General features: G+C 38.0%; 4 protein-coding genes and 2 non-coding genes across 9 annotated transcripts; 4 read left to right on the top strand and 2 right to left on the bottom strand.

Annotated features, from left to right (window-relative positions):
* The first annotated feature begins 670 nt into the window (after positions 1 to 670).
* Positions 671 to 4,065, top strand: arsk (arylsulfatase family, member K). The gene is made up of 8 exons (XM_067520735.1): positions 671 to 886; positions 1,062 to 1,191; positions 1,328 to 1,487; positions 1,706 to 1,988; positions 2,098 to 2,269; positions 3,015 to 3,239; positions 3,405 to 3,620; positions 3,716 to 4,065. Exons 1-8 carry the CDS (start codon positions 779 to 781, stop codon positions 3,988 to 3,990), a joined length of 1,569 nt encoding a protein of 522 aa, XP_067376836.1. The 5' UTR covers positions 671 to 778; the 3' UTR covers positions 3,991 to 4,065.
* Positions 4,066 to 5,378: 1,313 nt separating this feature from the next.
* skic3 (SKI3 subunit of superkiller complex) lies at positions 5,379 to 20,950 on the top strand. Of its 3 annotated transcripts, none has more exons than XM_067520708.1 (41): positions 5,379 to 5,534; positions 5,797 to 5,897; positions 6,048 to 6,191; positions 6,301 to 6,392; positions 6,526 to 6,601; positions 6,698 to 6,844; positions 6,953 to 7,051; positions 7,200 to 7,308; positions 7,475 to 7,615; positions 7,765 to 7,863; positions 8,007 to 8,131; positions 8,356 to 8,442; positions 8,621 to 8,724; positions 8,862 to 8,988; positions 10,229 to 10,408; positions 10,555 to 10,679; positions 10,769 to 11,019; positions 11,788 to 11,890; positions 11,985 to 12,167; positions 12,353 to 12,500; positions 12,594 to 12,672; positions 13,226 to 13,287; positions 13,377 to 13,433; positions 13,566 to 13,634; positions 13,933 to 14,007; positions 14,252 to 14,393; positions 14,476 to 14,569; positions 14,715 to 14,792; positions 14,894 to 15,018; positions 15,101 to 15,224; positions 15,988 to 16,212; positions 16,418 to 16,490; positions 16,650 to 16,703; positions 16,946 to 17,057; positions 17,393 to 17,521; positions 17,643 to 17,767; positions 17,906 to 18,070; positions 18,871 to 19,023; positions 19,308 to 19,438; positions 20,034 to 20,163; positions 20,586 to 20,950. In XM_067520708.1, the coding sequence occupies exons 2-41, from the start codon at positions 5,808 to 5,810 to the stop codon at positions 20,664 to 20,666; spliced, it is 4,713 nt and encodes a 1,570-aa protein (XP_067376809.1). In that variant the 5' UTR covers positions 5,379 to 5,534; positions 5,797 to 5,807; the 3' UTR covers positions 20,667 to 20,950. The 3 variants fall into 3 exon arrangements, with proteins under 3 accessions (XP_067376809.1, XP_067376810.1, XP_067376811.1); XM_067520709.1 differs by having other exon boundaries at positions 5,408 to 5,557; XM_067520710.1 differs by lacking the exon at positions 5,379 to 5,534 and having other exon boundaries at positions 5,795 to 5,929.
* LOC137135917 (uncharacterized) lies at positions 20,794 to 23,427 on the bottom strand. Of its 2 annotated transcripts, none has more exons than XM_067520739.1 (2): positions 23,021 to 23,427; positions 20,794 to 22,132 (listed from the first exon to the last, which is right to left on the bottom strand). In XM_067520739.1, exon 2 carries the CDS (start codon positions 22,112 to 22,114, stop codon positions 21,404 to 21,406), a length of 711 nt encoding a protein of 236 aa, XP_067376840.1. In that variant the 5' UTR covers positions 22,115 to 22,132; positions 23,021 to 23,427; the 3' UTR covers positions 20,794 to 21,403. The 2 variants fall into 2 exon arrangements, with proteins under 2 accessions (XP_067376840.1, XP_067376841.1); XM_067520740.1 differs by lacking the exon at positions 23,021 to 23,427 and adding an exon at positions 22,734 to 22,994.
* trnai-aau (transfer RNA isoleucine (anticodon AAU)) lies at positions 23,142 to 23,215 on the top strand. The gene has a single exon. It is a non-coding gene; the product is annotated as a tRNA-Ile (tRNA).
* Positions 23,428 to 23,576: 149 nt separating the features above from the next.
* On the bottom strand, positions 23,577 to 25,286 carry LOC137135916 (uncharacterized). The gene is made up of 2 exons (XM_067520738.1): positions 25,155 to 25,286; positions 23,577 to 24,744 (listed from the first exon to the last, which is right to left on the bottom strand). Exons 1-2 carry the CDS (start codon positions 25,217 to 25,219, stop codon positions 24,033 to 24,035), a joined length of 777 nt encoding a protein of 258 aa, XP_067376839.1. The 5' UTR covers positions 25,220 to 25,286; the 3' UTR covers positions 23,577 to 24,032.
* Positions 25,254 to 25,327, top strand: trnai-aau (transfer RNA isoleucine (anticodon AAU)). Its single transcript has one exon. It is a non-coding gene; the product is annotated as a tRNA-Ile (tRNA).
* Positions 25,328 to 26,640: the final 1,313 nt, after the last annotated feature.

Raw genomic sequence — 26,640 nt, 5'->3', positions numbered from 1 at the left:
ACCTGGTGGTTATCAAGGCTTCTGACCGAGCTGCCGTATCACCTGTTGAGTGCCTTCATCAGTGCTAGTGGTTTTCTTTCAGCAAACAATTGATGAATGGCAAACACATACATTTCTAAACTAATATCCTGCCATACAGCAGACGTATTTGCATATGTAGGTCCGTAGCTGCAAGGTCCGCATCAAACATCAGGTCACAAATGATATCTGATTAAAATTTCATCATTAAGACAATTTCTTGCCAAGTATTGTGAATTATGTGTCAATCATATTCACACATGGTTCACAATAAGGTTTACAAATACGTACATATTTTTTAAAATGTTTTATACTATAAAATGCAACAATAGGCTACAGTTTTAATCGCAGGAGCCAAGCCAAGGTGTGCGGAAGCAGTGTGTTTTTGTTTAAAAGATTAATGCTGACCTCTCGAGTTTTTCCTTTCTCATTACACGTTAGATAACTGGATTCATTTATATTCAGCAACGTATTTCCCTATTAAGACCTCTCTGTTTATTGTTAAGTATGGTGGCTGACAGTGGTTATGGGTGTTATGTATTTATGCTAATGAATGAAGTTGGTTTTCCAGGTAAAAAGTACGTTAATTTTAGCTTCATACAAAAGCAAAAACCAAACTCTTATTTTGAAAGCCCACACCGGGATGCAAACATCAACTCCCTCAGACTGCAAAGTAACCGGAGTTTGCAGGCAGAGGAATAGTTTTGAACGTGGGTACTCTGATAAATCTCATTACTTCCCACAAAAATTAAAAGTTACCATGGATACATTTGCGGTGGTTTTGATTTTCATATTTCATTTTTATGGTAAAACGTTGTGCCAAAATGGGACCGGACCCAACATTGTAATGGTGATGAGCGATGCATTTGTAAGTAGGCACAGAGGCTTTATTACAGTTAATACCTTGAATAACAGTCGCCTGTAGCAGAATAAAACGAGAGACATGGCTCAAGATTAAACACTATACTGCTTTATGTTTTTTGCTTGACTACACATCTTAGTGGCTTAATGTTTGTTTTAATGTTACTTTTTTATTTCTGAAGGATGGGCGACTGACCTTTGATCCTGGCAGCAAAGTTGTGCAGCTGCCATTTATAAACTATCTCAGGGAGCTTGGCTCCACCTTCATCAATGCCTACACCAATTCACCCATCTGCTGCCCTTCAAGGGCTGGTAAGTGAGTGACAGTTTCTCACCAAAATGCATTAGGGATTTTCCATTAAAGTATAATTAGTAAAGAAGTTGTACTTAAGGTGGCCATAAAGGCGAATTAATAAATGCATTTTAACAGATAAGTCTGTGTTCACAGCAATGTGGAGCGGTCAGTTTGTTCACCTCACTCAATCATGGAACAATTACAAGTGCCTTGATGGTAATGTAACCACATGGATGGATGTGCTGGAAGCTAATGGATATCTTACCAAGATGATGGGAAAGCTGGACTACAACTCAGGGAGTCACTCTGTCAGGTAGGCAGAGACTGTGTGGGATGTGGAGAATAACTTGTAAAGCCTGTACCCTAGCTCAGATAACAGATAACAGACTATATATTTTATCAGGTCTTTTCCAGAACAGTGTGAATCATCCAATTGTATGTTTGCCCTCACCCTTTTCTGTCCACTTCTCGGTTTTTGTATGTCTGGCTGCATCTTGTTGGTTTTTATGTGTTTTTATATCACTACTGTAGTAATCGAGTTGAGGCCTGGACACGAGATGTTCAGTTCCTTCTGCGCCAAGAAGGCCGACCAGTTATGCAAATTGTTGGCAACATGTCAACTGTAAGAATCATGGAAAAAGACTGGGAAAACACAGACATGGCTAAACAGTGGATTCACCAGAGAGCTGCATCCTCACACCAGCCCTTTGCCCTTTATCTTGGCCTTAATTTACCTCACCCATATAAAACGGAATCCCTGGGCCCTACTGCAGGAGGATCAACTTTCCTAACCTCACCATACTGGCTGAAGAAGGCATGTTTTTCAATGTAGTATCACTGATTTTTGAATGTTGTTGCAGAGTTATGTTAAATGTCTCAACAGAAAACATTGCAATAACCCTATTCGTTGTTTACACACACAGGTCTCTTCTGAACTCATATCTGTTCCTAAATGGCTGCCCATGGCTAACATGCACCCTGTTGACTACTACTCTACCTACACCAAAAACTGTAGTGGTGTTTTCACTGACGATGAAATCAAAAGCATCCGGACCTTCTATTATGCCATGTGTGCTGAAGCAGATGCCATGCTGGGTTAGTAATTCACTAGTAGTTGTTTTTTCCTTGATGCATTAGATAACCAATTTTAAGCTGAACTCTGGTCTTTTAATCTCAGACATATAGCCTGAATTCAAACCAAACTCTGTTGCCAAGATAACTAATGAAAGAAAATGAACAAATTAGACCGTAACTGCAAGGAGAAAAAAAAGAAGTATTTAGTAGTCAGTATTCTTTCATCTTTAATGCTAAATGGACCAAAATAAAATTACAGTGGTTCTAAAGAGGGACTTACTATGAATGTGCACAGCCAGTGTGCCACCTTCTCTATAAAACATGGCACCTCGTAGCAAGCCTTAGCAAGAACAATAGCTAGATTTTAGGTGTTATAATACTGTTGATTCAGTGCAGCCTGTTAGAGCATTTGGTGACTTTTAGTTAAACTTTTCTCAGTGAATCTTTACAAAGGTAAAAAAAAAAAGATGTATATACAGCATATATCCGTAGCACTCTTTTAAATGCTCCACATCATGTATTCATAATAAAAGTTTCTTCTTCATTTACTTTTCACCTCAAAGATACTTGTGATAGTAAAACATGAAATGCTAATTTAAGGCCTAAGCATTTTCTGTCTCTGGTATTACTGAAAAGTGTTTTCTGAAGTAAGGTCTTGTTTACCAATAATCATTTTTCTGTTCTTCTTGTCCTCTTTCCTGCTCATATAAAATCCACAAGCAGCTCTTATCTTACTCTGTGTCTACCACAACCTCTGTCTCACCAGGCCAGGTGATCTCAGCTCTGAGAGAGACTGGTCTGCTTAACAACACTGTTGTGATCTTTACGGCTGACCATGGAGAGCTAGCCATGGAGCACCGGCAGTTCTATAAGATGTCAATGTTTGAAGGCAGTTCACATGTCCCCCTGCTAATCATGGGGCCTGGGCTGATGTCTGGCCGGCAGGTCAATCAGCTTGTGTCTTTGGTTGACATCTATCCCACGGTGCTGGGTAAGGAAGTGAGAGAAAACAAAAGATCCAAATGTCTTTTCACAGAGCAGACATTTTTTAAAATATCTTTTAAGGCTTAAATATAAGTGTGATGATGTTGAACTTCACCAATAGTCCATTTTAATAGTAATATTTTAATTTCACATAATACACTTTTGTTTTCAGACCTTGCAGGAATTTCCGCAGTATTAAATCTCAGTGGCCATTCGCTGCTTCCTCTGCTTTCCAAGTCCGGTCCTTTTTCCAAAAAGCAACATCCAGACTGGGTACTGAGTGAATATCATGGTTGTAATGTTAATGCTTCTACATACATGCTCAGAAGTGGCCAGTGGAAATACATTGCGTATGCAGATGGCCTTAGTGTCTCCCCACAACTTTTTGGTGAGTTTCTTGCTTTTGAAATTGTACTCCAGTGCACTCCTGATATGCTAGCACCAAAGCCTCCATAAAACTGTTTTTCTGGTCCTCTTTTTCAGACGTTACACTGGACAAGGAAGAACTTCACAATGTGGTTGTGAAATTCCCAAATGTGCAGGCACAGCTGGACAAGTTATTGCGTAGTATTGTAGACTATCCAAAAGTCTCTAAAGTCGTTCACCTCTATAATAAAAAAGCATTTGGTTCTTGGCGTGAGAGTCTTGGGAGAAACTACAGTCTGGTCATTGCTAATCTCAGGTGGCATGTAGACTGGCAAAAAGATGTGTTAGCCAATGAGGAAGCTATTGACAGGTGGCTTTATGGTTCCGTGTAACTTGTACAATATGCTGATGGCAAATGTTAAGATGTATGTTGAGTTGGACAAAGTGATTAAAGATTTTTATTGTGACATCATTGACCATAGACATAGTAACTAATGAATAGCTCAGTGGCTCTGTAACAGTTATAGCTAATTATACACTATCTATACACCTTAAGCTGGACCTATATTAACATGGTATTGATTTTTGGTCAATTTGTTTTCATTCAAATGAATGGCCAGCCTATTCAGCTCCTCTTCAGCTTTGTCCTCTTTCAGCTTTAACTAGTCAGGCATACTTCAGCTTAAAGAGACCATTCAAACCTTCAGCAAATCACAAGACTTTGAGCTTTAAGCCTTGTATTCCGCTTTTTAATATCTTTTAGTGTTTTTGAATAATCAAAAATTTAGTTTCAGGTACTTTTTTGGTGAATTTTTAATTTCTCAATTAGTCTATTGCAGAATTCATTACAGCTTTTTTCTTATTTTTCTTATTTTCTTCAATCAACGTTCATCTTTCTTCGAGAAATTATATATTGAAACGTACATATTTTTGTGTTCTTAGAGGAAATGTACCTCTTATAGGGAGATGACTTACAGTTCTTTCAGTATTTGGCCAGAAGCGGAGAGAGTGCTGTCTGAAATGCCATGGACCCCATTATAACGAGGTCCAGAAATTCTCATCAAATCACAAACGGGGGCTGTTTTAAAATTGCTGCCCTTCATTTTATTGAGTATCTTGACATAAAATATATCACTGTGTTCGGTAAAGTCTTCGGTTTCAATTATTATTATTTTTTAATAGGACTGACTTTAAATGAAGTAAAGTTAAATAGTAAAATTAGTTTGTGGTTTTAGTCTACCTGCAGCAATAGTAACAGGTTTGCTGATTGGACAATTATTAGAATCTCTTCAACTTTCTCCACATTGAGACACCGGTTCTGCATACTTTAGATTTCAACTTTAACGTGATTTTTTTAAATGGTCATAGTAGTTTATAAAGTTTACTTCAGGTTTTTGACTTAAACTTTGCATTCGGCTATTACATTTGTAGTTTCCAGGATTTTTACTATTTCATGTTACATTTACTTGTGAAAAAAAGTAAACCTTCAATTCTGCTTATTTTCTACTTTTTCAATTTCTTTTTAAGTTATTTTAGCAAAAGCAAAACTTTCAGCTATTTTTAAGTAGTTCAGCTTCAATTCAGCGTTCAGCAAAAGCAAACATTGAAAATCCTTTCAGCAAGCAGTCACTGCATTTTCTTTTCCTTTCATTTTTCTGGCATTTGTGACATAATGATGACATCACAGCATTGCCTTATTTTTGCCATTGGAATTTTTAAGGCTAACGGCTTTGAAGTTTGACTAACTATTATATACAATTTGAAACGCTAGCTGTAGTTTATTTTGAAAGTACGGACTAGCTACTTTGCCTTCACTTCCGTGTCATCAAACAGGAACAGAGCAAGTGTTTACGAGTTTTCTTCATATTTGCAGAATCAAGTTGGGCAACAGCTGACTGAACCAACTAAATAAATTACAAGATATTTGTAAATGAAGGTTTGAACCATTCTCATTTTAAAGTACGTTCATAGATACCAATAAATTAAAGCTAATGATAAACTGCGTTGGCTAATCTAGCTAACAGTATATGCTAACAGTTAACTAATCTTGTTTTTTTTTTTTTGTACTAATAACGTTAAGGTAATATTACCTTCTAGAAATCGTTTGCAGCTTTATGTGTCTTAAACATTAGCTAATTTCGTTGATAAGTATATGATGGCATGATGAGACAGTATTTTTACGTGTCTGTTGAACTCAGATAAAACCAAGATGTCAAATAAAGAAGTCAAAGCAGCACTGAAATGTGCCAGAGAGGCTATTAAAAACAAAGAGTACAAAGAAACACTGAAACACTGCAAGGTAAAGTATCTCAGATTCAGTTACTGGAGAAAGTAAGTACTTTCTATTTACAAAAGTTCTTACCTATTGTACAGAATCTGTAGGCTATATATGAAAAGCAACATGAATGCAGTTGTGTCTTTGTGTTTGCTCTTATCACTTTGGTTTTAGGTTGTTTTAAAAATTGAGAAAAACAATTACAATGCGTGGGTATTCGTCGGCTTAGCTGCCAGTGAACTGGAACAACCAGATCAGTCACAGTCAGCCTATAAAAAGGCAATTGAGCTGGAACCTGATCAGCCACTTGCATGGCAGGTAAGATGTGGAAATTGTTTCCTAAGTGTTAGTGGTCTCGCTTGGCTTTTCATGACACTGCTAAACTCATTTGCTGTTTAAAGTAGTATTTACATTGTGTTTGCTTTAGGGTTTAGCTAATCTTTATGAAAAGACTGATCAATGGGATTTCAAAGCTGAGCTTCCTAATGTCTATCAGACCCTTGTTGATCTGTATGCGGGGTAAGATTAACTTTTTATCATTATAAATTATCATGCTTAATTCTAAAATGTATTAAAATTCAGTAGTTTTAAATTAGATTCACACATTAGATTTATGAAAATAATTGTTTTTTGTCTTGTTCTCTTCACACAGCTCAGACAAAAACAAATGTTATGAGATGATCAAAAAGTTGTCAGAAATATATAAGTCTGACAAAGAATACTTAAAGGTATGTAACTTCAAAGGCATGTGGCCAGAATGATTAGGAAATCAGTGTTGTCTGTTCTTTTCATACATTTACATGCATCTTTATGTGTGCGGACAGTTGACAAAGGTTTGGCTGCAGCTCATTCAGCTAAAGGAGGAAGAGGCTGTCGATAAAAAAGAGTTACTGCAGCTATGGCAACAGATGACACAACAACTCTCAGACTGCTTTAATGAGGAAGAGCCGGATGATGAAATGCAACAGCATGTAAGATATGTCCAGATTTTGATTTTTTTACATATGTAATTTCAGTGCATATATCTTCTAGCCATCTTCCCTTTAATCATATTTTGGTTGTTTGTTTGTGGTCATCAGTTAATCACGGCATTAGAGAAGTCCATGGTTCTCGTGGAACCTGTACCTGGAGAGGAACACAAGAAGATGTCAGCTCAATATGTTAAATGTCTTTCCAAAGTATGCACTGCTTCTCTTGCATGTGTGAAATCATCACAGAAATTCAGTGACAATTAATTGTGTTCATGTTCATTAGAGTAAGCCACCCTATACTTTAAAGTGCCCAGTTTTTTCCCAGTTAATATGTTCATTATGAATTTACCCTTAGCTCCCACAAGAAGAAGCCAAAATGAAAGAGGCATGTAGGTCTATGCTGTCTCTCTATCCCAACCAATGTTATCCACTTGAGGTCCTCTGTTCTCATTACCTCAAAACAGGTAAGATAATGTTCTCTTGTTCGTTAAGCTAAAATTACATACTAGTACATATGCAAATGCTGCATGCCACTCTGAGGCATCAAGGGGAAACTTTGGTATTTGCACTTGGGATGTACATTGATAAACAGGAGAGATCTTAATATATATGTTTTATTTTTGTTTGAAGATATGCTGAATGAGGAGGCAGTCAGCTATTTTTCCCAGCTCCTGGATCAGTCCCCCAACAGTGGATTAGGTCACCTTGGTCTGGGCACCAAAGCACTCCAAGAGGGAAGGTATAAAGATGCTGCTAAGGACCTTGCACAAGGTTAGTTTGCACACCAACAAAGAACGACTTACTGCATGTCTGTATATGAGGGTAACTGAACACGTTATATTGAGACATATAGTACACCACTGTGATTTGGAGCAAAAGTGTTGGCAGCCCCCTATAATATTTCTCTTTTGTTTCATTAGGTTTGAAGAATATGAGCTGCAGTACAGGGTGGTACAATTTAGCCCAAGCCCAGTTTAAAATGCAGAGATACTTAGACAGTGCTACGTCATGCTGTCAAGGTATGTTTAGTTTGCCGTATATCATCGTTAACCAGATCTCATGACAGTATGCGATCACTGATCCATCTTGTCCAAAAGATCATGACACATATCACAAAGCATTTAGGAAAGATGATGATGACGCATGTGTCTATTTCTGTTAGGGCTGAAAGTGTGTGTTACTGGAGACAAGGAACTAAGGGTCAAACTACTTAGGCTGAAGCTGGAGACTTTAGTCAGAAGTGAAGAAGAGAAGGCTGCAGACCAGGCTTTAGAGACATTTGCACAGGTAATGTAACAGAATGAGAAATGTTGCATGTTACATGCACTATGTTCGGAAATTTTCCCTTTAGGTAATTTGATATTAAGTAATTCATCAAGTTAAAGTATTTAATCTGTGTTAAGAATGATAATATTTTGCTTTTGTGACCATGTATCTTTGTGTGTATGTGGTGATGCAGAACATCAAACAGAATATTTATTCATAATGATAATTGCTATTCTGTTTTGTAGATACCAGATGCTGAAAAAGATCCAGTTCTGTTAGCCCTTAAAGGACGTGCATTCCTTAACAAAGGACAAATTGATCAAGCACTCAAGGTGAAAAACCTTTTACCTGACAATTTATGTCTTTAAAATGTCTGATTTATTATACAACTGTATTTAGGAAAAAAGTAATTTAAAACATATTCGTCTTATGATTAATAAATGAGATTAGTATGTCTTGTATTAGATGGAAGATGGAGAGGCACAAATAAAACTATTGTATCTTCTGTAGGTGTCGTCTGAGCTGGTGATGTCCAACCCAAATCTGGCCCAGGGATTTGTACTAAAAGGACTGCTACATTTAGCTGAGGGCCAGCAACAATTGGCAGAGCAGAGGTAAAAAAAAAAGTGTGTCTCTTCTTGTGTGCACATTTAAAATCTGATGTACTCCACCGTACCTAACTGAAAACCATCCATTTCTATAATGTAATTGTTCACATTTTAAATTCCTTTTATGTTTTTTTGTTACATAGCTTCCTTAAGGCGATTAACCAGAGCCCAGACTGTGGAGAATATTATTTCTTTATGGGGCGACTGTACTGGGACATGGGAGAAGAGACCCGTAAAGACCGGAGCAAAGCCCATACTCACTTGCTAAAGGTTAGTACAGTTACTACTGACATGTTTGATTTTAGATCAATATGATCTTTGCTTCATTTAATCTCTTAAATGTTGAAGGTTCCAGGGAAATTTGGTATTGAATTTCTTAATTAATAACTCAGTATGTAGATTAACAAAACTAGTTATGAATGATTAATTTATCTTCTTATTACTGGCAACTGTAACCATAGCATGTAAACATCTGTCAGTAAATATTTCTCTTGCATAAAAAATGCGTAAACACAAGAATCTTTCCTTGAAGGATAATTCTCATTTTTCTAAATTAGACGACCACGTCATGCCAATGTATGATATACACTGCATTCAGAAAGTTTTCAGACCCCCTTAATGGATGCCTTTAATCGTGTAGAACTTGGGTTCAACTTTGGGTCTAATTTGGGGAGTACATGTAAATTTATTCCATATTAAAATGTCCCTCTTCTTCTAGTTAAAAAATATCTCCAGATGATATCACTTGGATGATGAACCTTCAGTTCAGATTATTTCATCTTGTTGCTTGTACTATGGAGATTCAAATTGTGGTCATCCTGCTTTTCCAGAGATTCTCCATATGACATTGTCTAAACTCCTTTTAAGGAAAAACTCCTCTGGGTGATGACATCTGGAGGAGCTTTTCAGCTAGAAGCAGAGAAATATTTTAATATAGGCAAGTCATGTTTAAAAGCATTGATGTACATTTAAAACCTAAACTAAACCTATAAAAATCAAATCGAAAATTGGTGAAGCTTTTCTTTAACTTTTCATGTTGTTATTTAACCGCCTAATCATCATTTAAATAATTTTTTTCTCATTACTCTACACCCAGTACACTAAAATGACAAAGTGAAAACAGAACTTTAAAAATGTTTGCAAATGAATGAAAAAGAAAAACTGAAAAATCTCATTGCCATAAGTCTCAAACCCTTTGCAACAACACTTGAAATTTTGGTGAAGTGGGTCTTTTATCTCTTGCTTATTTGAACAACAGAGGTTTGCATACAGACTAACAAGTTAATCCAGGCTGGTGATTGACAAGTGTTTGAATGTGCATAGAGAAGATTCTGTGTTAGTATTACCGTCTAAATTTGATTGTGGACGATTAATTTAGAAAAATGACCAAAGTTGTCCTTTTTAAAATGTGAACAAATGCACATGTAAAATGTCACTATTTAATTTTCTTTTGCCAAAAGCTTAATGCTGAATTGAATTTGAGTTTGAAAGCTTATTTTGTCCATCTCAGGCTGCAAAGTTAGATCCGCACCTTGGATGTATATTCCGCTACCTTGGGCATTACTACAGAGAGGTGGCAGTTGATCGTGGCCGTGCACGAGGCTGCTATAAGAAGGCCTTTGAGTTGGACACTGATGATGCAGAGTCTGGAGCTGCCTCAGTGGATCTCAGTATGGAGCAGGATGAAATGGTGAATGACCTTAGTGGGAAGAAACACGCAACGTTGAATTGTCAGGCGGGTTGTTGTCACTTTTAATTGTTTCCTTACAGGTGTTTCTGTATTTGCTTGTGTTTCTTTTTTTTTTTAACTTTTTTGTCCTTTCTTTAATGATGTAGGACACTGCCTTAGAAATTCTTCAGTCAGTCACTGCAAAGGCAACTCCAGGCTCAGCTAAATGGGCTTGGATGAGGCGAGGGCTTTACTACCTGAAGATCGGAGAGCATCAAATGGCCATCGCTGAGTAAGAATTAAAAATCGGAGTCCACTAAATTCTTTGACTTGATCTGAATAGCATGAGAGCATTATTGACTCTTTACTCTATGTTTATAGTCTGCAGGCAGCTCTGAGAGCAGACCCTGAGGATTGGGTGTGTTGGGAGTGTTTAGGGGAAGCATACCTAAACCGCCGGAGCTTCACAGCAGCTCTAAAAGCTTTTGGTAAATCCCATCAACTTCAGCCCTCCTCCATCTACAGTGTCTACCAGACTGCTGCAATCAAACAAACTCTGGGCAAGTTCAAAGAGGCGGTTGCAGAATACTTGCAGATCACAGCGCAGCAGGACTATATTCCTGCTCTTAAAGGTAGGTATTTGCTGCATTATACCTTTAACATGCATTTAATTTGTCTAAACCCTGAAAGATCTTTAGGGAACTTCAAGTTATTCAGTCGCTGCTGCCAAAGTTTGAGCAAGAACCAGAAAAACTGAGGACATTGCTCCTGTTCCTGAATCTTTTCTCTGGCCATCAGCTACCTACAGAATGTATTGTTGGAATAGAAGTCCTATGGCTAGTCTATGAAACACTCAGTAATGTGGGGCCAAGCTACATTTTTGAACTCCTCAAACAATACACACCCAGCACTCAGCTCTGAGATAGTTAGAGACCTGTCAGCTATTTGCACTTCAAAATCGAGCTAAGCACAGTGAAGCTGCTTTTAGCTACTCTGCAGCACACAGATGAAACCAATTTTCTGATGATGCTAAATGTGCTCCAACCCATTTTCAAAGCTAAACGGAAAAGTCTGCTGTTTTCATGTGCTTTGATTAATTGGTTCTTTACTGCACTTTTATTTGATCTTCTGATTATGGGGCCATTTGCTTCTAACTACTGTATTACTACACAGTATCTGTATCTTCTGCTCTGCTTTTATCTTTATCTAATTTTAGTTAAATTGTGTTTTATTCATTTATATTTGTTTATGGAATTTGTTTTTACTACCTGTTGTTTTGAATATTTAATGCTATACTTTGTCCATGTCAAGGACAAAGTAAAAACTGGCGCTGTGTTTGAAATGTGGTTTATAAATAGGGTTACCTCACGTAAATTCAATTTGTATGGTCTGTTGTTCAGGTCTTGGCGAATGCCAGTTGTCTTTGGCTAAAAGTTTAATGGAGGACTGCAGAGATAGAGGCGCTATTGACCTCATACAGAAAGCCATACAGAACCTCTTCAGGTAACTACAAACCTTTAAATGAAATAATGATTTTTCTCCTGGATACCTTGCAGTATATACAAAGAGATTTGTTTATCCTTTTTCTGTGCTTCAGAGCTCTGGAATTGCGTCCAGATCTGTCCTGTTTGTGGAAGCTGCTGGGAGATGCTTGCACCACAGTCAGCATAGTTTCTCCAAACAGAGCACAGGTTTTAGTCCCTGCCCCGCTGGCTGGATTAGACTCAAACAGCCAGAACCACAAGCTGAACCAGGCACAGACGCTGAAAGTTGGTGAGAGGTATAACCATGAACAGGCACAGACATGACCTGAGCACCTCATGCAGTTGCTGCTCTTTCAAATGTCACATTTATAACCTCTGCATTGTAGTAAAAATGTGATATTATATAGCTTTGATAGCAGAATGTTTGGTTTTGTCCACCAAGCATTTCATTTACACCTTCAGTTCATGTTTTTGTCTATAGGTGTTATGTTCATGCTTTGAAGCTTACGGGTGAGGTCCCCACCCTTTGGTATGACCTAGGATTAAACTATTACCGTCAGGCCTGCCTGCGATACCCTACAGAAGGAGACCAGAACTCTCAATCTACGCTCCTCCAGAAAGCCCAGCAGGTAATTCACTGACTTGGCTGATTGTACACCACGCTTCTGACTTCTGAGACATTTGTTCCCAGAATTGGCTTCCTATTGTTTTTTGTCTTTCAGTGTTTAAAAAAGGCTATCATGATGGACAGTGGAAACCACAGCTTCTGGAATGCCTTGGGAGTGATTTCGATGAACAAAGGTAACAATATACTCCGCAGTCCTGTAAATAGTAGTGATCTACCCAGATGTCAGCTGCCTTCTTTGTTGGACAAATTGATTTGTTGGTTTGAAAAAATATAAAATTATATAATTTCTAATTTCTAATTAAAATGTTTTGTGCGTTAGAAGCAAAAAACATCTAAAATGAAGTCAAATGCTCTATCAATTCTGATTATTATTATCAGACTAAATATAATCAAAAGTATTTGATATTCTACTTTTTTTTTTATTCCTTCAATTAGTTTTACGAGTGGAATCCACAGTCACAGTAGCAGGGTTGTCAGACTGCTGTAATACACAGCATAAGACATGAAAGAAACAAATATTTAGAAAAAATGGGGGTTGGTATAATAAACATGGAATTTTTTTACATTGGAAATATCAAAATGTTGACGTTGTTTTTATTGTTAACTGAATATGTAAACCTAAAATATGTCTGATAATGTAGTGTATGTAGACAGAATTTTTTTTTCCTCCTGCTTATTAATGGCAATCACAGGAACACTTCTTGTCACTTTTTTCTGTCACATCAGGTCTTGAGAACTTTGCTCTGGCTCAGCATTGCCTCATCAAGTCCATAAATGTTGAATCGAATGTATGTACAGCATATTAGTTCTAAAGATAATTAATACTGGCAGAAAATATTCTTGTGATTTTATTTGAGTTCTTAATATTTTATTATAGAATGTAGTTGCATGGACAAACCTGGGTACCTTGTATTTGAAGAAGGACAATATAGAGGTGTGTATGTGTGAGATCAGTTCTCATATATAATCTAATATGAGTTATATTCACAAAGAAGTTTATTTAATTTTGTTTTTTACCATGGCCGGTTGATGTTGCCATTGTTTAAGTCTGGTCTTAATGTCTTAGCTTGCACACAAGGCTTTCAAGATTGCCCAGTCCTTGGAGCCGCTGTATGTCAACTGCTGGATTGGACAGGTAATGAACCCCACAGTGGTTTAACTAACATAAACATAATGAGAGAATGTTCAAAAGGAAGCTGCAGCAAGATAAATGAAATAATAATAAACAATAGTTGAATTTGCCCAGAGATAAAGACTTTTTATGGTATGCATACATGCTACGTGCACTAAAATAAATGCACAAACTTGACAGTTACTAATATTGTGTTAGTATGCATAAGGCTTTATATCGGAATGTGTGTCTTTTACCACTTCAACTATGTTGAAAAAGATGATGATAAAATTATCATTTTCTTTCTTTGTCTTCTTACTAGGCAATGATAGCAGAGAGAGTGGGAAGTTATGACACTATGGATCTTTTCAGGCACACCACTGAACTCAGCACACATGTGCGTGACCTCATAGAACCACTGGGTTTTACTGTAATACTCATTTGCTTGAAAATAACATATAATTCTTTATTTCATCTTTCTTTATCACTCTGCTAAGTAAATTGTATGTTGCTACTGCTAGTAAAAAAGTGTTGATGATTCGTAATGAAAAGGAAAAAAAAAAATCCTTATTTTGAAGGACTGTTTGTTGTTCTTTTTTTGTTCTTCATCATCATTTCTCTGAATCATCTTTCCCTTGCAGATGGAGGGAGTAAAAGGTTATGCTTACTGGGTTTGTTCCACCTTGCTGGATAAAAGCAACAGAGACTCTGAACTGTACCGCTACAACATAGTCCAGATGAATGCCATCTCTGCTGCTCAGGTGGCACTCAGCAAATACACAGGTACAACACGTATATGCATGCTATTGTGTTGTATTTGGGCCATATGTTGTGTGACACGAAATGTCTTTTGAATCTTTCTCAGAGAGAATCCAGTCCGACCCCGATGCCTTCATTATGCTGGGCTACTTGAATGAGCATCTGCAGCTGAAAAGGCAGGCTGTGCAGGCTTACCAAAGGTCTGTCTGAATTACACTTACTGACAAGAAAAGATTAAGAGAGTCCCTCTCTTCATCAGTCTGTCATCTATAAGGAACACAATTTAAAACTTGTTTGTTTACAGTCCACCTTTCTTAGACTTTCCTCTCTTTTTTCATTTCTTAGAGCTGTTGAACTACTTCAATCCATGTCCTCAACGGAAAAGCTGGCATTTGCTCAGGGCAGCTATAGCCGCTCTTTGTGGTAACAACTATCTGACTCATTTCTCTGTCTATAACATCTTTGACCATACTTTATAGATATACCAAACGCTATTCTTTGGATGCCACTCTCTGTCTTTGCAGCACATTAGGCCAGTGGGATGAGGCTGTGCATGGTTATAATTCCACCCCATTACAGGACCTCAATGATCTGGGTGGGCTAGCTCTGGCGTACTGCAGGGCGGGACTTATCCCACAGAGCATCAATGGTAAGGAGCGGAACACATGAAAAAATCAGATATTGTATATGTGTTGTTATAACAGTTGTGTTTGCATTTGTGTGTACTGCAGCCTATGAACGTGCCTTGGCTGTGGCTTTCAGTGAGAAGGAAAAGGCTTACATCTTGACAGCTCTGGCTCTGCTGCAGCACCGACAGGGCAACTTAGACTCTGCCAAGACTCTGCTGTTTAAATGGTGAGTGCAAAGTGTTGACAGGACCACATAGTATCGTTTTTTTCTTTGTCCTCCTTTACTTGTAACTAAATATGTGTATGTGTAATATATTGTGTTCACATGACCACCAAAGATACCCTTTATAAAAAACAGCCCAAACTAACAAATCTTCCTTTCCTTTCGGCCGTTCCCTTTCAGGGGCCGCCACAATTTAATTATGTGCCTCCCTCTAACCCTATCCTCTGCATCCTTTTCTCTCACACGAACGACCTTCATGTTATCTCTCACTACATCCATAAATCTCCTCTTTGGTCCTCCTTTAGACCTCCTGCCTGGCTGCTCTAACCTCAGCATCCTTTTACCGATATATTCACAGTTTCTCCTCTGAACATGTCCAAGCAACCTCAATCTGGCCTCTCTGACTTTATCTCCAAAACATCTAACTTGAGCTGTCCCTCTGATGTACTAGCCCTGACTAACAAATGTCATCCAAAAAATACAATTTCGAATTTCCAAGTTCGCAATGATGTAATTCATTCTGTAGAATATATAAAATGACAACATAATAATGATAACGTTTTTTAATTGATGTTATAGTGTATTGTAATGCTTTTGAAAGTAGGGCAGTATGGTATAACCAAAGTTTTTTGGCTGTAGTGGCATTTGGTCTTTTTAGCCTTCAATTCCAGTCATGGACTCCATTAAAAAGGAACTGTCAAATGTTATAGGTCTGAGCTTCCCTAGGCTGTTTAAATTTGTTTATTTGTCTGCTATTTCTCTGCAGCTCAATGTTAAAAGAGCCAATCCCGGAGTCTTTGCTATGTTTATGTGCCCTGGGATTGGTCCACAGTGATGTTACATTAGCTGCTGCTGCCCTGACGGAGCTGCTAAAGCAAGGTTCAGTCTCTGGAAATGTTTTAGAGCAGCAATGTCTACTCACCTGCACCTTGTTAGCCCTGCAGGGCAACTATAGTGCAGTACAGAGAGAGGCTTCCAGAGCTGTACACAGGTAAACTGTTTGTTTGGATTTTTGTGTTCTTGTGCAGATTGAACCTACACACATTATGAAATGTGTCTTAAAGAATTATTGAAAGACAATTCCCTGGCTTCTGTAGAGGTTTTCACATGATCCCTCTTATAAAATGTATTGGAAAAACCTATACATGACATACAAATTCTACAAACCCTGTCTGACTTTTCTGTCTTCTCTATAGGAATCCTGGCAACCCATCTTTGTGGACCCTGCTCTCCAGAGTAGTACCACAGTATTACCCTAGAAAGGCAAATGTAAGTCTTTACAGATACAAACATTACTCAACACAAATTTGAATCCAGCAAATCTGGTATAATGATATATGTATTAACTTAGGAGTCTCATCCAATTGTACTGTAATACTGCTGAACACTTATTGTTTGATTCGTGGTTTTGTCTACTGTGTATTCTAGGGTGGAGCAGTGGCTGGACAAATTGCCTGTCGCTCCAGTATGACTCAAGGAAAGGTGACTGTCTATTATGTTAAAATTACTTCTATATCTTTGTATTTTGTGTTTGTTCTTTTTACTCTCTTGAACTCCAACACCATTATGGATTAAATTTAAACTAAATTTGTTATATAACTATATTTATAATATTATGTTGTACATCGATCAACATCCAAAAGCTCACTATATTTTAGAGTGCATGGTAACGTTGGTGTCATCTCTGACGTTTAACTGAGCTGATCTCTCTTGTCTACCTGCAGAGTGCGTTGTTGTACAGTGGAGTGAATCAGCTGGCTAGTGGAAGACACTCTGGAGAGGACAGACTCAGGAATGCACTGAAGACTATGCAGAGAGCTGTGCTGCTCTGTCCTGGTAAAAATAAACATACACACACACACACACACACACACACACACACACACACACACACACACACACAAAGACATTTAAATGGCGCTCACAGAATTACAAACTTATCAAACATAAAAATTATATTAGTCTTAAAAGTGTCAGGGAAACCTTGGGGAAATACATTTGTGCAGATTAGATTAATTATTACTTAGATGAATTATAGTAAAATTCTGTAATTCATAAAATTATTTTCCTCATCTATACAGTAAATTGAAATCTTTCACCTTTGTGGCACTGAGAAGCTAGTTCAAGTTTATCCCATGAGATAAGTCTTCATTCTTCTGTCTGTTTTTCAGATGATCCAGCAGCGTGGGCTGGGTTAATGGCTGCCTGTCACACAGAAAACACTTCCTGTTATCTTTCCGGTTCTGCTCCTTCCAGACAAGGACTGGAGCAAATCCTCATGTCGGTGGTTTCTGAAAAAGGTTTGTTCGTTTAGTGTGTGTTTTTACTGTGTGTGTGTGTGTGTGTGTGTGTGTGTGTGTGTGTGTGTGTGTGTGTGTGTGTTTGGCTGTATAAGTGACCCATGTCTCATTTCCTCTCCAGTACGTAGTGTAGAGGTGATAGGGCGTCCACTAGCCCAGTCCCTGGAGGGATGGGTACTACAACAAGCGGTCACTGGTCTCATCCTCGAGGGAAAGCTGGAGCAGGCAGAAGCTCTCTGTACACAGGTAGGATATGAAAAAACACTAACACACATTCTCTATATTATTTATTTTACTTTACTATAATATAACTTACATCACAATCTATCTCGTATGGCATCTTAATTGTCGTGGAGTACTCGCGTTTTTCCTGCCGTGCCACAGGTGCTGAAGGTTTCTCCAGAACATCGTGCAGTGATGCTGTTGCTGAGACAAGTGCAGTGTCAACAACTCCTTTCTGGAAATAACAGCACTGTCCTCTCAGACTCAGTGCTGGAGCAGCTTTACAGCACAGTGATGATGAACCCCACCACCCTTGGGGCATGGCATGTAAGAAAATTTTAAAATCCATTTAAAATACCATAACATTATTATTGTTGCATTGAATCACTGATAATGTTATTCTTTAATTTCAAGCTCCAGTTGTTAAGTGCTTCAGCATTTTAAACAATGCAATACCACATTGTTCACACGTAAATACATTGCGCATAAACTACCAACTCATTATATACTCTGTAACAAAAAGAGGCTTAAAATACTTATGGCCTTGTGTTTGGGTGGTCACTTATTTCAATCTTTAAATCAAGTTGTATTCATATGATGTGGGGTTTTTTTTATTCTCACTACAATCAGCCATTTTGCTTTAGGTTGCCTAATGAAGAAGCACCACACTTGGAACCACACACACTGTTGCACTTAACATCAAATGGCTACTGATAGCAGGAGGAAAGACGCAAAGAAGCCATGTAGTGATTTTTAATGCTTGAACACTTGGCAGACTGAAGCCATGGTTAATAACAAAACATCTTAGAGTGCAACGTGGAATTAAAATCTGTTGCAATATTAGGATCGAATAGTCACATCTTATAAACATAGCTTTTAAACAGGCTTCTATTTGTGGCTAAAATAATTTACTAAGCGTTAGACTTGATTCAGATCAAAAAATGCAAATTTCTTACTGTCTTTCTTTTATATCTTTTTGTAATCATTATTTATTTAATTTTCTGCTCTTTCCCAACCTCTTCTATGCACATTTGGTTCACATCTCATATATTCTTTAACTCCCATCCTGATCTTTACTCCCACTTATCCTTACTCTTCCCACCACTCCCTTGCTCTTCTTATCTCAGTGGCTGGGTGAGGTGTATCGTACTCAGGGCCTGCTGGTCCAAGCAATTATGGCTTACAGGCACAGTCTGCAAGTTGCCTCACAGCTCGGCCTGTACAGCAGCCAGATAGCAAGCCTGCTTCGACTAGCCCTGCTAGCTCTAGGACCCTGTTTGGTGAGTTGATGCATTAGATATAACGTGGATCTATCATGTCAAAAATCATGTGGTCAAAATAAAGCTATTGCAGCATGACTGTCATGCTTTGATATTTTTGTTGTGGCCAAAAACAAGTAGACATAAAAAATGTAACTTTGTATAATGCTATGTAAGAATGGTAATAGATTTTATTAGCACTGTACTGATGGATTACAAGTTAAGTAGATGAATAAAAATGATTTTTTATTGGCGCCTGCTTTCAGCTAGGTTTATTCTTTATGCTGTGTGATGTGACCTGATAGGCTGGTGTCCCAGGAAATGACTGGAAAAGCCTGGTGATGGAAGCTACAACTGAGGCATTGAAGCTAGATTCATCCCCTATGGCCCAACTGTTTCAGGCACTGCACCAGTTTGTGACAAAGATGGGAGCCAGGTTAGTGTACTTTCCTCTGCTGAAGATGTTATGCAAAAACTCAGGCAAGCAGCACTTGTATCTGTGTTGTGTCACTATGTTTGCATAGGTGTCACTGTGCAAACGAAATTTGTATCACATTTATATCACAACAAAAAACATCAGTGTCTCAATACTTGTCATTTGTCCTCGAGCATCAATTGAAATTGAAATGACATCTCATGATGTACACTAGATGACTTTTCTTACAAGATATTTGGAAAATTTTATTCATGCCGCCACCGTCTTTTCAAAATGTTGATACTTTTGGAAATGTAATTTACAGAGTAAGGTTTTCCTGTCCTGACATAATAGCCTTCTGTCGACTTACAGGCCTGCCAGGATGCTTAATTTGAGTGCTACACTTATCTAAGGCTGAAGATGTTTGCATGTGCCAATCGTAAATTGGCAAAATTCCTTTTAGGATTCTGCAAGAGCTTTTCTGTGCCAAGTACAATTAGAATATCGAAGGCCCTTTCATGCCAGAAAAACTTTTATTGCATGAAAACTAGTGTCAATAAACGAAACAGTTATCCCTGATCCTGGAAAATGTAATTTCTATGTTTGTCTTTTGCAGGGAAACAAGACGTTTGTTTGAGAAGCTCATCTATGTCCCATCTCAAGACTTCCCAGTATCTGTGATGCAGGTGGCCAGCTGGTACCTTCTTAGACACTTGCATATCAAAAATGATGAGGAGCTAATAAATGTAAGCGCACAGCAACAACAGTTTTGTGGTGATATATAACCATTTATTTATTTCTTAACATGACTTACACAAATCAGCTATAACTTATGAACACCTGCCTAATATTAAGTGGTTCCCATTTTTGCTACCAAAAAAGACCTGAACCATCGAGGCATGGATCTTCTGCTGCAGTGGCTGGTGCCAAGCTGTCAGTAGCAGATCCTTGAAGCTCTGTCTCTTGCATAACGGAGCCTCCATGGGTCTGACTAGTATTACCAACCAAAATCAGTGTTATTCACGTCACCTGTCGTAATGTGGACATAATGTTATGGCTTTTCTGCTTATGTGCATATGCTGAAAACACCATAATGGAACTGAAACTTTTTAGGTTCTATTTCATGTCAGCTTTGACAATTGACTTATTTATTTCATTTGTTTTGCAGGTCCTTTTGGAACACGCCAAAATGAGTGGAGATCAAAGACTACTAAAGTTTCATTCAGTGCTTGCCTCTTCTTCATCCTGAATCTTGCCATGATACAAATGCATTACTATGAAATCATGCAGCTTATCAGGTTTAGCCACAAGCTGACATCATCAGCAGTTTGGATTTCCAGGGTCTCTTAAATAAATATAAAAGATCAAACTGGACATTATGACGCAAAATAAATGTAGCATTTATTTGGTTTACATTATTTTTCTTATACAGCAATCTTCAAAAAATCAGGTAAAATCATGAGTATTACCACATTATTTCATAATTTCACATAAAGTAACATTCAGGCTAAAATAAAGACATTTTGCTTAATATTTAAAGATTGTCTCATTTTGATTGCACCTAATCCTAATATACACATAATTAGATGTGATGGTCTGCACGTATATAGCGCTTTTCTACCTCTTGGCACTTAAAGCGCTTTACACTGCTCCTTATTCACCCATTCACACACCGATGAGGCTTCAATATGTGACCGAAGGAGCAAGGGATCGAACCGAACAGCAACTCTGAGATTGGCAGACAACTCCTCTACCTTCGTACACCACAGTCACCCCATAAATATGAGATTTATAAAAATGAAAACAAAAACATGTCAGCAAATGACTCTTCAGCTACTATCAAGTATTGTCCACATCTTTGATAAATAAAAAATTTGTGTAACATGTTGGAATAATCAGAGGTTGTCATTTGTGGAAAAAAATCAATCTGAGTAAGAGAATAGAGAAACACTGTAATAGTGTTTATAGAATGATTACAGCCTGAGTTTAGAAATTTTGCAGGTTCAATCGCATCAGCTTCAGTGTTATCACACCTGTATCAGCTCCAGCTGTACAGACATGTTTGGTCATGAGGGTGCAAATGTTTTGCCCACATCCCCAGCACGGCTGCTTTAAGTGTGGATCTCCCTGTGTGGTCTTTCTCTTGCATAGTGAACACACATCTACACCAGCACCACCTATAATTTCTCTGTCACTCGTAGCTACCAGCTGCTGAAGTTCTGTTAATATGTTGTGTGGTGCTTTTGCAATGCCCACGACCTTTATTCTTTTGGGGTCAAACACACAATCCTCCTCTAGGCCGCTGGGCACAGCTTTCATCCCACAGTTGGGAGGGACCCAAGCAGTGTCATATCCCTGTGTGCTCCAGGTGTACTGCATAGCATGGTTGTCTGTATCAATGCGCTTGACAAGACCAACACGTACACGTAACTCCAGGACCACACGGTCTGAAGGGTTGCTGTTCAGTGGATAACGTTCAGCCTTTTTCTTATCACGACTGACATACACACCCTTCCCAAGCATGCCACCTGGTGATTGTTGAAAGCCATTGGAAATGATGAGCTTTGCATTGGCAACACTGGTGCCATGGTACATGGTGTAGACAGCCCGGTCTTTGGGCTCCTGAGAGGCCCCCAGCTCTACATGTGGAGAGTCATCATCATAGATTACCTCCCAGCCAAAGAACTGCAGTGACATGTTTCTTTATAAAGAATGCTGTAAGGAATAAATACAAAATGCCAGAATGTCAAGGTATGTTCAACAGTAGTTACAAAAATTACACAATACTGATACTTAAGCAGACATGGTGCTAAACAGTGGTTTACTAAAACATGACCCATTCAAATATGTGTCCCAATTCAAGCTTTAACTCAATTGCAACTGCAAACATCATATACTACAGTTGAAAGGACATAAAATAAGAAAATATTTGTCAACATGATACTACACATTTAGCTGTTAGTGGACATGTCTTTTCTTCAATAGGAATAACAAAGGGGGTCAAGATGAGTACAAAAAATAGTTAAAAAGTTTGCAAACCCTTGATTAACCATGGATTGATCTCACAAATTATTTTATTTTTCTTTTAAGCACACCCTGACCATTTTTATTACCTCTAATGATGAAACACGTTTTACCTCTTGCAATTTCAAAGTAAGGCGATGCGAACATTTGCACTCCATTGTAGATCCCTCGATCTACAATGGATCCCTCCATTTAATGCTATGTTTAAAGCTAACTTATATGAACAAGCTATAGGTTAAACATGACATGTAAGAAAAGGTGTGATGGGAAATGGCTGACGAGATAAACTTACATGCTGGGTCACAGAATTTGTTCGGCACAAAAATATTTGGCTAAGTTATAAAGAGTCAACCCTTGAAGTTTCAGTAGACTTGGCACTGACGCTGCTAATGTAACTGTCGCTCCACAAAGCAGCGACGTGTTGAAAACTTAGTTTTATTTGCCGAAAAGCAACTTAATTCAGATTGATTTCACGAGCTTTCACTGCAGTAAGGTAATTAACTCATCTATCCTCTATATCATTCGTCATTTAGGTAACACATAGCTTAGTTCACGCTAATGTTAGGTTTCAAATCTTACCGTGCTTAGTCGTGCTTTTGCTGTAAATAGCAATAGCTTTCAGTTTCTATTACGCTATTTACACGCTATCACGCTTTTCCTATGTTGTTGTAAAATGTACCATACTGACATTGGTGTCTATGGCCGGTTAGCTCAGTTGGTTAGAGCGTGGTGCTAATAACGCCAAGGTCGCGGGTTCGATCCCCGTACGGGCCATTAACATATTTTTAATTGCGTTTTGTTTATGACATTTCATATTAATTTATATATGTTTTTCTTGTCAGAATGCTAATTGCGTATATATTTCTAAAATAGTTTTTAGTTCAGAATTGGTCACCTGGGAGCGTAAGCTCAAAGCAAACAATTCCCCAACCTCTCACCCTGTGGTCCGTGGACGACTGCCTGTACCAACTGAACTCAATTACTCTGCAAGTCTAAAATTATATTTTAGAGTATAGGTTTATTCTCTGTGCCAACAACTTTTTCTAGGGAACATGGTGCTTAATCTTTCCCACAAATATTTTTTGAACCTGCCAAAATTTGTGTTTCACATACCGCTTACTCTTATTTGTCTGCATGAATTCTTGGGCCTTGGCTCTTTTTATTCTTTTTTTGCTTTCAGTGCACAGTACATTTAAAAGTTTTCAGTGACTCAACATCATGAATGTTCATTATAATTACGTACATTTATACGTAATTCAGGTGTAGTGTCTAATCTTGATTTCACATGGTCTTAAATGCATGCTAATCAGACAATATATAAAGGTAGAGCAACAGGAATAAGACATGAAAAGTTTATGGTTTTTTTAGCTGTTATCACATCAAAAGATCAACGGCTTTCATCTTGTCCCTGCAGGTGTTGCCACAGTAGAACACAGAACAAGTCCAGTGGTAAAGATTTGAACATGTACCAATCATTACCAAAGTTTCCTCTCCATTATACTTCCTGCACATACAAAGGCCACATGAATATGGACTCTGTTACTTATACATCTTCACTCATTTCAAGCCATCCTCTTACTTCATGCCCCGGTCAGGGCTTAGCTGGACAGAAATGCTTGGACATGAGAATGCAGATGGTTTTTCCACACTCCCAGCACTGTTGTTTGACATGTTGAGAACCCTTTTGGGTTTTTCTCTTACAAACTGAACACACTTGAGTACCAGCACCACCACCACCAGATTTATTTTCTATAAGCTGTTGGAGCTCTCTTTCTATTGTGGTGTTTGGTGCATTTGCAATTCCTACCACCTTCACTCTTTTGGGGTCAAATACACAGTCTTCCTCTAGGCCACTGGGCACGCATTTCATGCCACAGTTAGGGGGAATCCAGGCAGTATCGTAGCCATTTTTGTGCCAAGTCCATTGCATTGGATGGTTGTCCTTGTCAATACGCTTGACACGACCAACACGCACAAGTAACTTGAATACCACCCGATCTGAAGGGTTACTGAACGGTGGATAATTAGCTGCCTTTTTCGTGTCACGACTGACATAGACCCCCGGTCCCAGCGTGCCTCCTGATGATTGTTTAAATCCTTTGGCAATGATGAGCCGTGCATTGGCAACACTGGTACCATGGTACATGGTGTAGACTCCTTTGTTTTGAGGTTTCTGCGATGACCCCAGCTCGACCCCATGAAAAGAAGAACCATCGTCGACCACCTCCCAGCCTGAGAATTGGATTGACATCCTGCTGTTAGAATGTGGTTTAAAGATGATGTTGCTCGAGGCCCACAGTGATCTGCAGCAGTGACAAGGAATACAAAAATGTGGTTATGGCAGGTTTTTTTGTGCATGTTAGCTAAGTTTGATTGTGAAAATGAAAATGCAAGAAGAGTTTTCAAGCTTCCTCTTATACTCTCCGATTTATTGTAATGTCTTATATTTCAACTTCTAATATCTATTTTCATCTTATATGTATTTGTCTACATCCTATGTATTGTATTTCTTTAGAACGTCATAACCTTAGAACGTTTTTAAAGCTCTATGAATTTCCTTGCGCTACAAGCGCTACAAATAAACTTCTGTTTTGTTCCTTCCTGATATTTCGGCTGTCAAGCGACATTTTTCACCTGTGTTATGATACTACAACTATCAAACCAGATTTTTCAGGCTGTGCTGTCCGAAAAGGTTAAAACAATTCAACTTTACCGTGAGAAGTCCTTGTTTTCAGCAACGCCACAAAACACTTTTAGTTTCTTTTTACGGAGTTTCATTTTCAATTATCATGATATCAATGACGTCAAGTCAGGCCGGTTAGCTCAGTTGGTTAGAGCGTGGTGCTAATAACGCCAAGGTCGCGGGTTCGATCCCCGTACGGGCCAATGTCCCTTTTAGTGACAATTTTTATTTTCAATACTTACTGTTTAATAAACCCATGGATTCCACTTAGAGTTGTTAGTTATTTATTACAACCTAATTCAAACTACTGCATATAAGTCTTATAAGTCTATAAATTAAAAGTCAAAATAATAATAATAACTGAACAAGGGTCATATCTCCAAGCGCTATCAAAAGCCACAGCTACACTGTAATGCACTTGATTCTGCTGTTAGGCTACATTTTTTGTTAACATCCACTACTGATGCATAATAGTCTACTGTATCTATTGACATGATAAATGTGGCTATGTTTAAATGGTGCCTAATATCACACAGCTAACTTAAAGTTAGGCAGAGTTCCAGTAGAGGAATAAGGTAACACTTCACAGTACTAAAGACTGAGAAGGCTACCTGGACGAGAAGCTTAATTTTTCCAGCTAAGAAGAAAGAAGTCCAGGTGACATAGCTCAACATTCAAATAACTACAGCTGAATGCTTGGAAACTTTAACCGATATATTGCTGCACTCTTTGGGGCAGAGAGCCTGAAGTTTGTGTTTTAACCTGAAAGAACAGCAATAAAAGAGACTTTTCAATACTGCACACAGAACCACTAGTAGTCACTGAGGAACAACTAAGGCGCAGTGGTTCTGGAATAACTGAATTGACTAAAGTAAATTCTATATACAGTTGTACATGATGATAACTGAAAAATAGCCTGCTATATGGTAGACTCAATAGTAATGATGCTCCTTATTTAGTCCATAGTAACTACTAGCATTTTGTTCATAGTATTATAAAGTGAGTTAATTCAGAACTACTCAGGAACTACTCATATGTTATGAGGTTTCTCCTAACTACTAGTGCGTGTAAGTCAAATATGAATATATGTGATTCAGGAAGAACTCATGAACTAATTATCTGCTACTGATGCTAAGTATCTTGCAGGCCATTTTCCAGTGCCTTCCACTGTGTAAAACATATGAATCTAGTCTTGGTTAGATTATAACTGCATTTATTCAAATTTAAAATGTATTTGTTCTGTTTTTATTTTTAAATACAGCTTTTGATAGTAAACACAGTGTTTATTCTCTTTTTTTTAAACCTGCCAAAATTAGTTTCATCGTTGCTTACTACTCTTTACCAGACTGACTTTTGTAACTACATCACTATGGCATCATGAAGATGAAAGCTCATCTTCACCCTGAAAGCATCGCTGCAATTTGTTTTTTTAAGTTTCTTCACTAGAAATTGAATCTTATCAAAGTACACATTAAAGGTTTGATAATATAATAACCTTTTATTTTATTTATTTATT

Source organism: Channa argus, chromosome 11 (assembly GCF_033026475.1).
Source record: "Channa argus isolate prfri chromosome 11, Channa argus male v1.0, whole genome shotgun sequence".
In the NCBI taxonomy this organism is placed as follows: Eukaryota; Metazoa; Chordata; class Actinopteri; order Anabantiformes; family Channidae; genus Channa; species Channa argus.
This window is presented reverse-complemented; position numbering and strand designations above follow the sequence as displayed.

What these genes read in the sequence shown, in the direction of transcription:
- skic3 (XM_067520708.1), top strand. Translation starts at nt 5,808, where the DNA reads ATGTCAAATAAAGAAGTCAAAGCAGCACTGAAATGTGCCAGAGAGGCT. An exon ending in GTATGGAGCAGGATGAAATG is followed by an intron (nt 10,409 to 10,554) that starts GTGAATGACCTT and finishes TTAATGATGTAG; the next exon opens with GACACTGCCTTAGAAATTCT. An exon ending in GTGACAAAGATGGGAGCCAG is followed by an intron (nt 19,439 to 20,033) that starts GTTAGTGTACTT and finishes TGTCTTTTGCAG; the next exon opens with GGAAACAAGACGTTTGTTTG.
- arsk (XM_067520735.1), top strand. Translation starts at nt 779, where the DNA reads ATGGATACATTTGCGGTGGTTTTGATTTTCATATTTCATTTTTATGGT. An exon ending in TGGTGATGAGCGATGCATTT is followed by an intron (nt 887 to 1,061) that starts GTAAGTAGGCAC and finishes TTATTTCTGAAG; the next exon opens with GATGGGCGACTGACCTTTGA. An exon ending in CACCATACTGGCTGAAGAAG is followed by an intron (nt 1,989 to 2,097) that starts GCATGTTTTTCA and finishes TTACACACACAG; the next exon opens with GTCTCTTCTGAACTCATATC.
- LOC137135916 (XM_067520738.1), bottom strand. Translation starts at nt 25,219, where the DNA reads ATGAAACTCCGTAAAAAGAAACTAAAAGTGTTTTGTGGCGTTGCTGAA. An exon ending in GAAAACAAGGACTTCTCACG is followed by an intron (nt 24,745 to 25,154) that starts GTAAAGTTGAAT and finishes TCACTGCTGCAG; the next exon opens with ATCACTGTGGGCCTCGAGCA.
- LOC137135917 (XM_067520739.1), bottom strand. Translation starts at nt 22,114, where the DNA reads ATGTCACTGCAGTTCTTTGGCTGGGAGGTAATCTATGATGATGACTCT.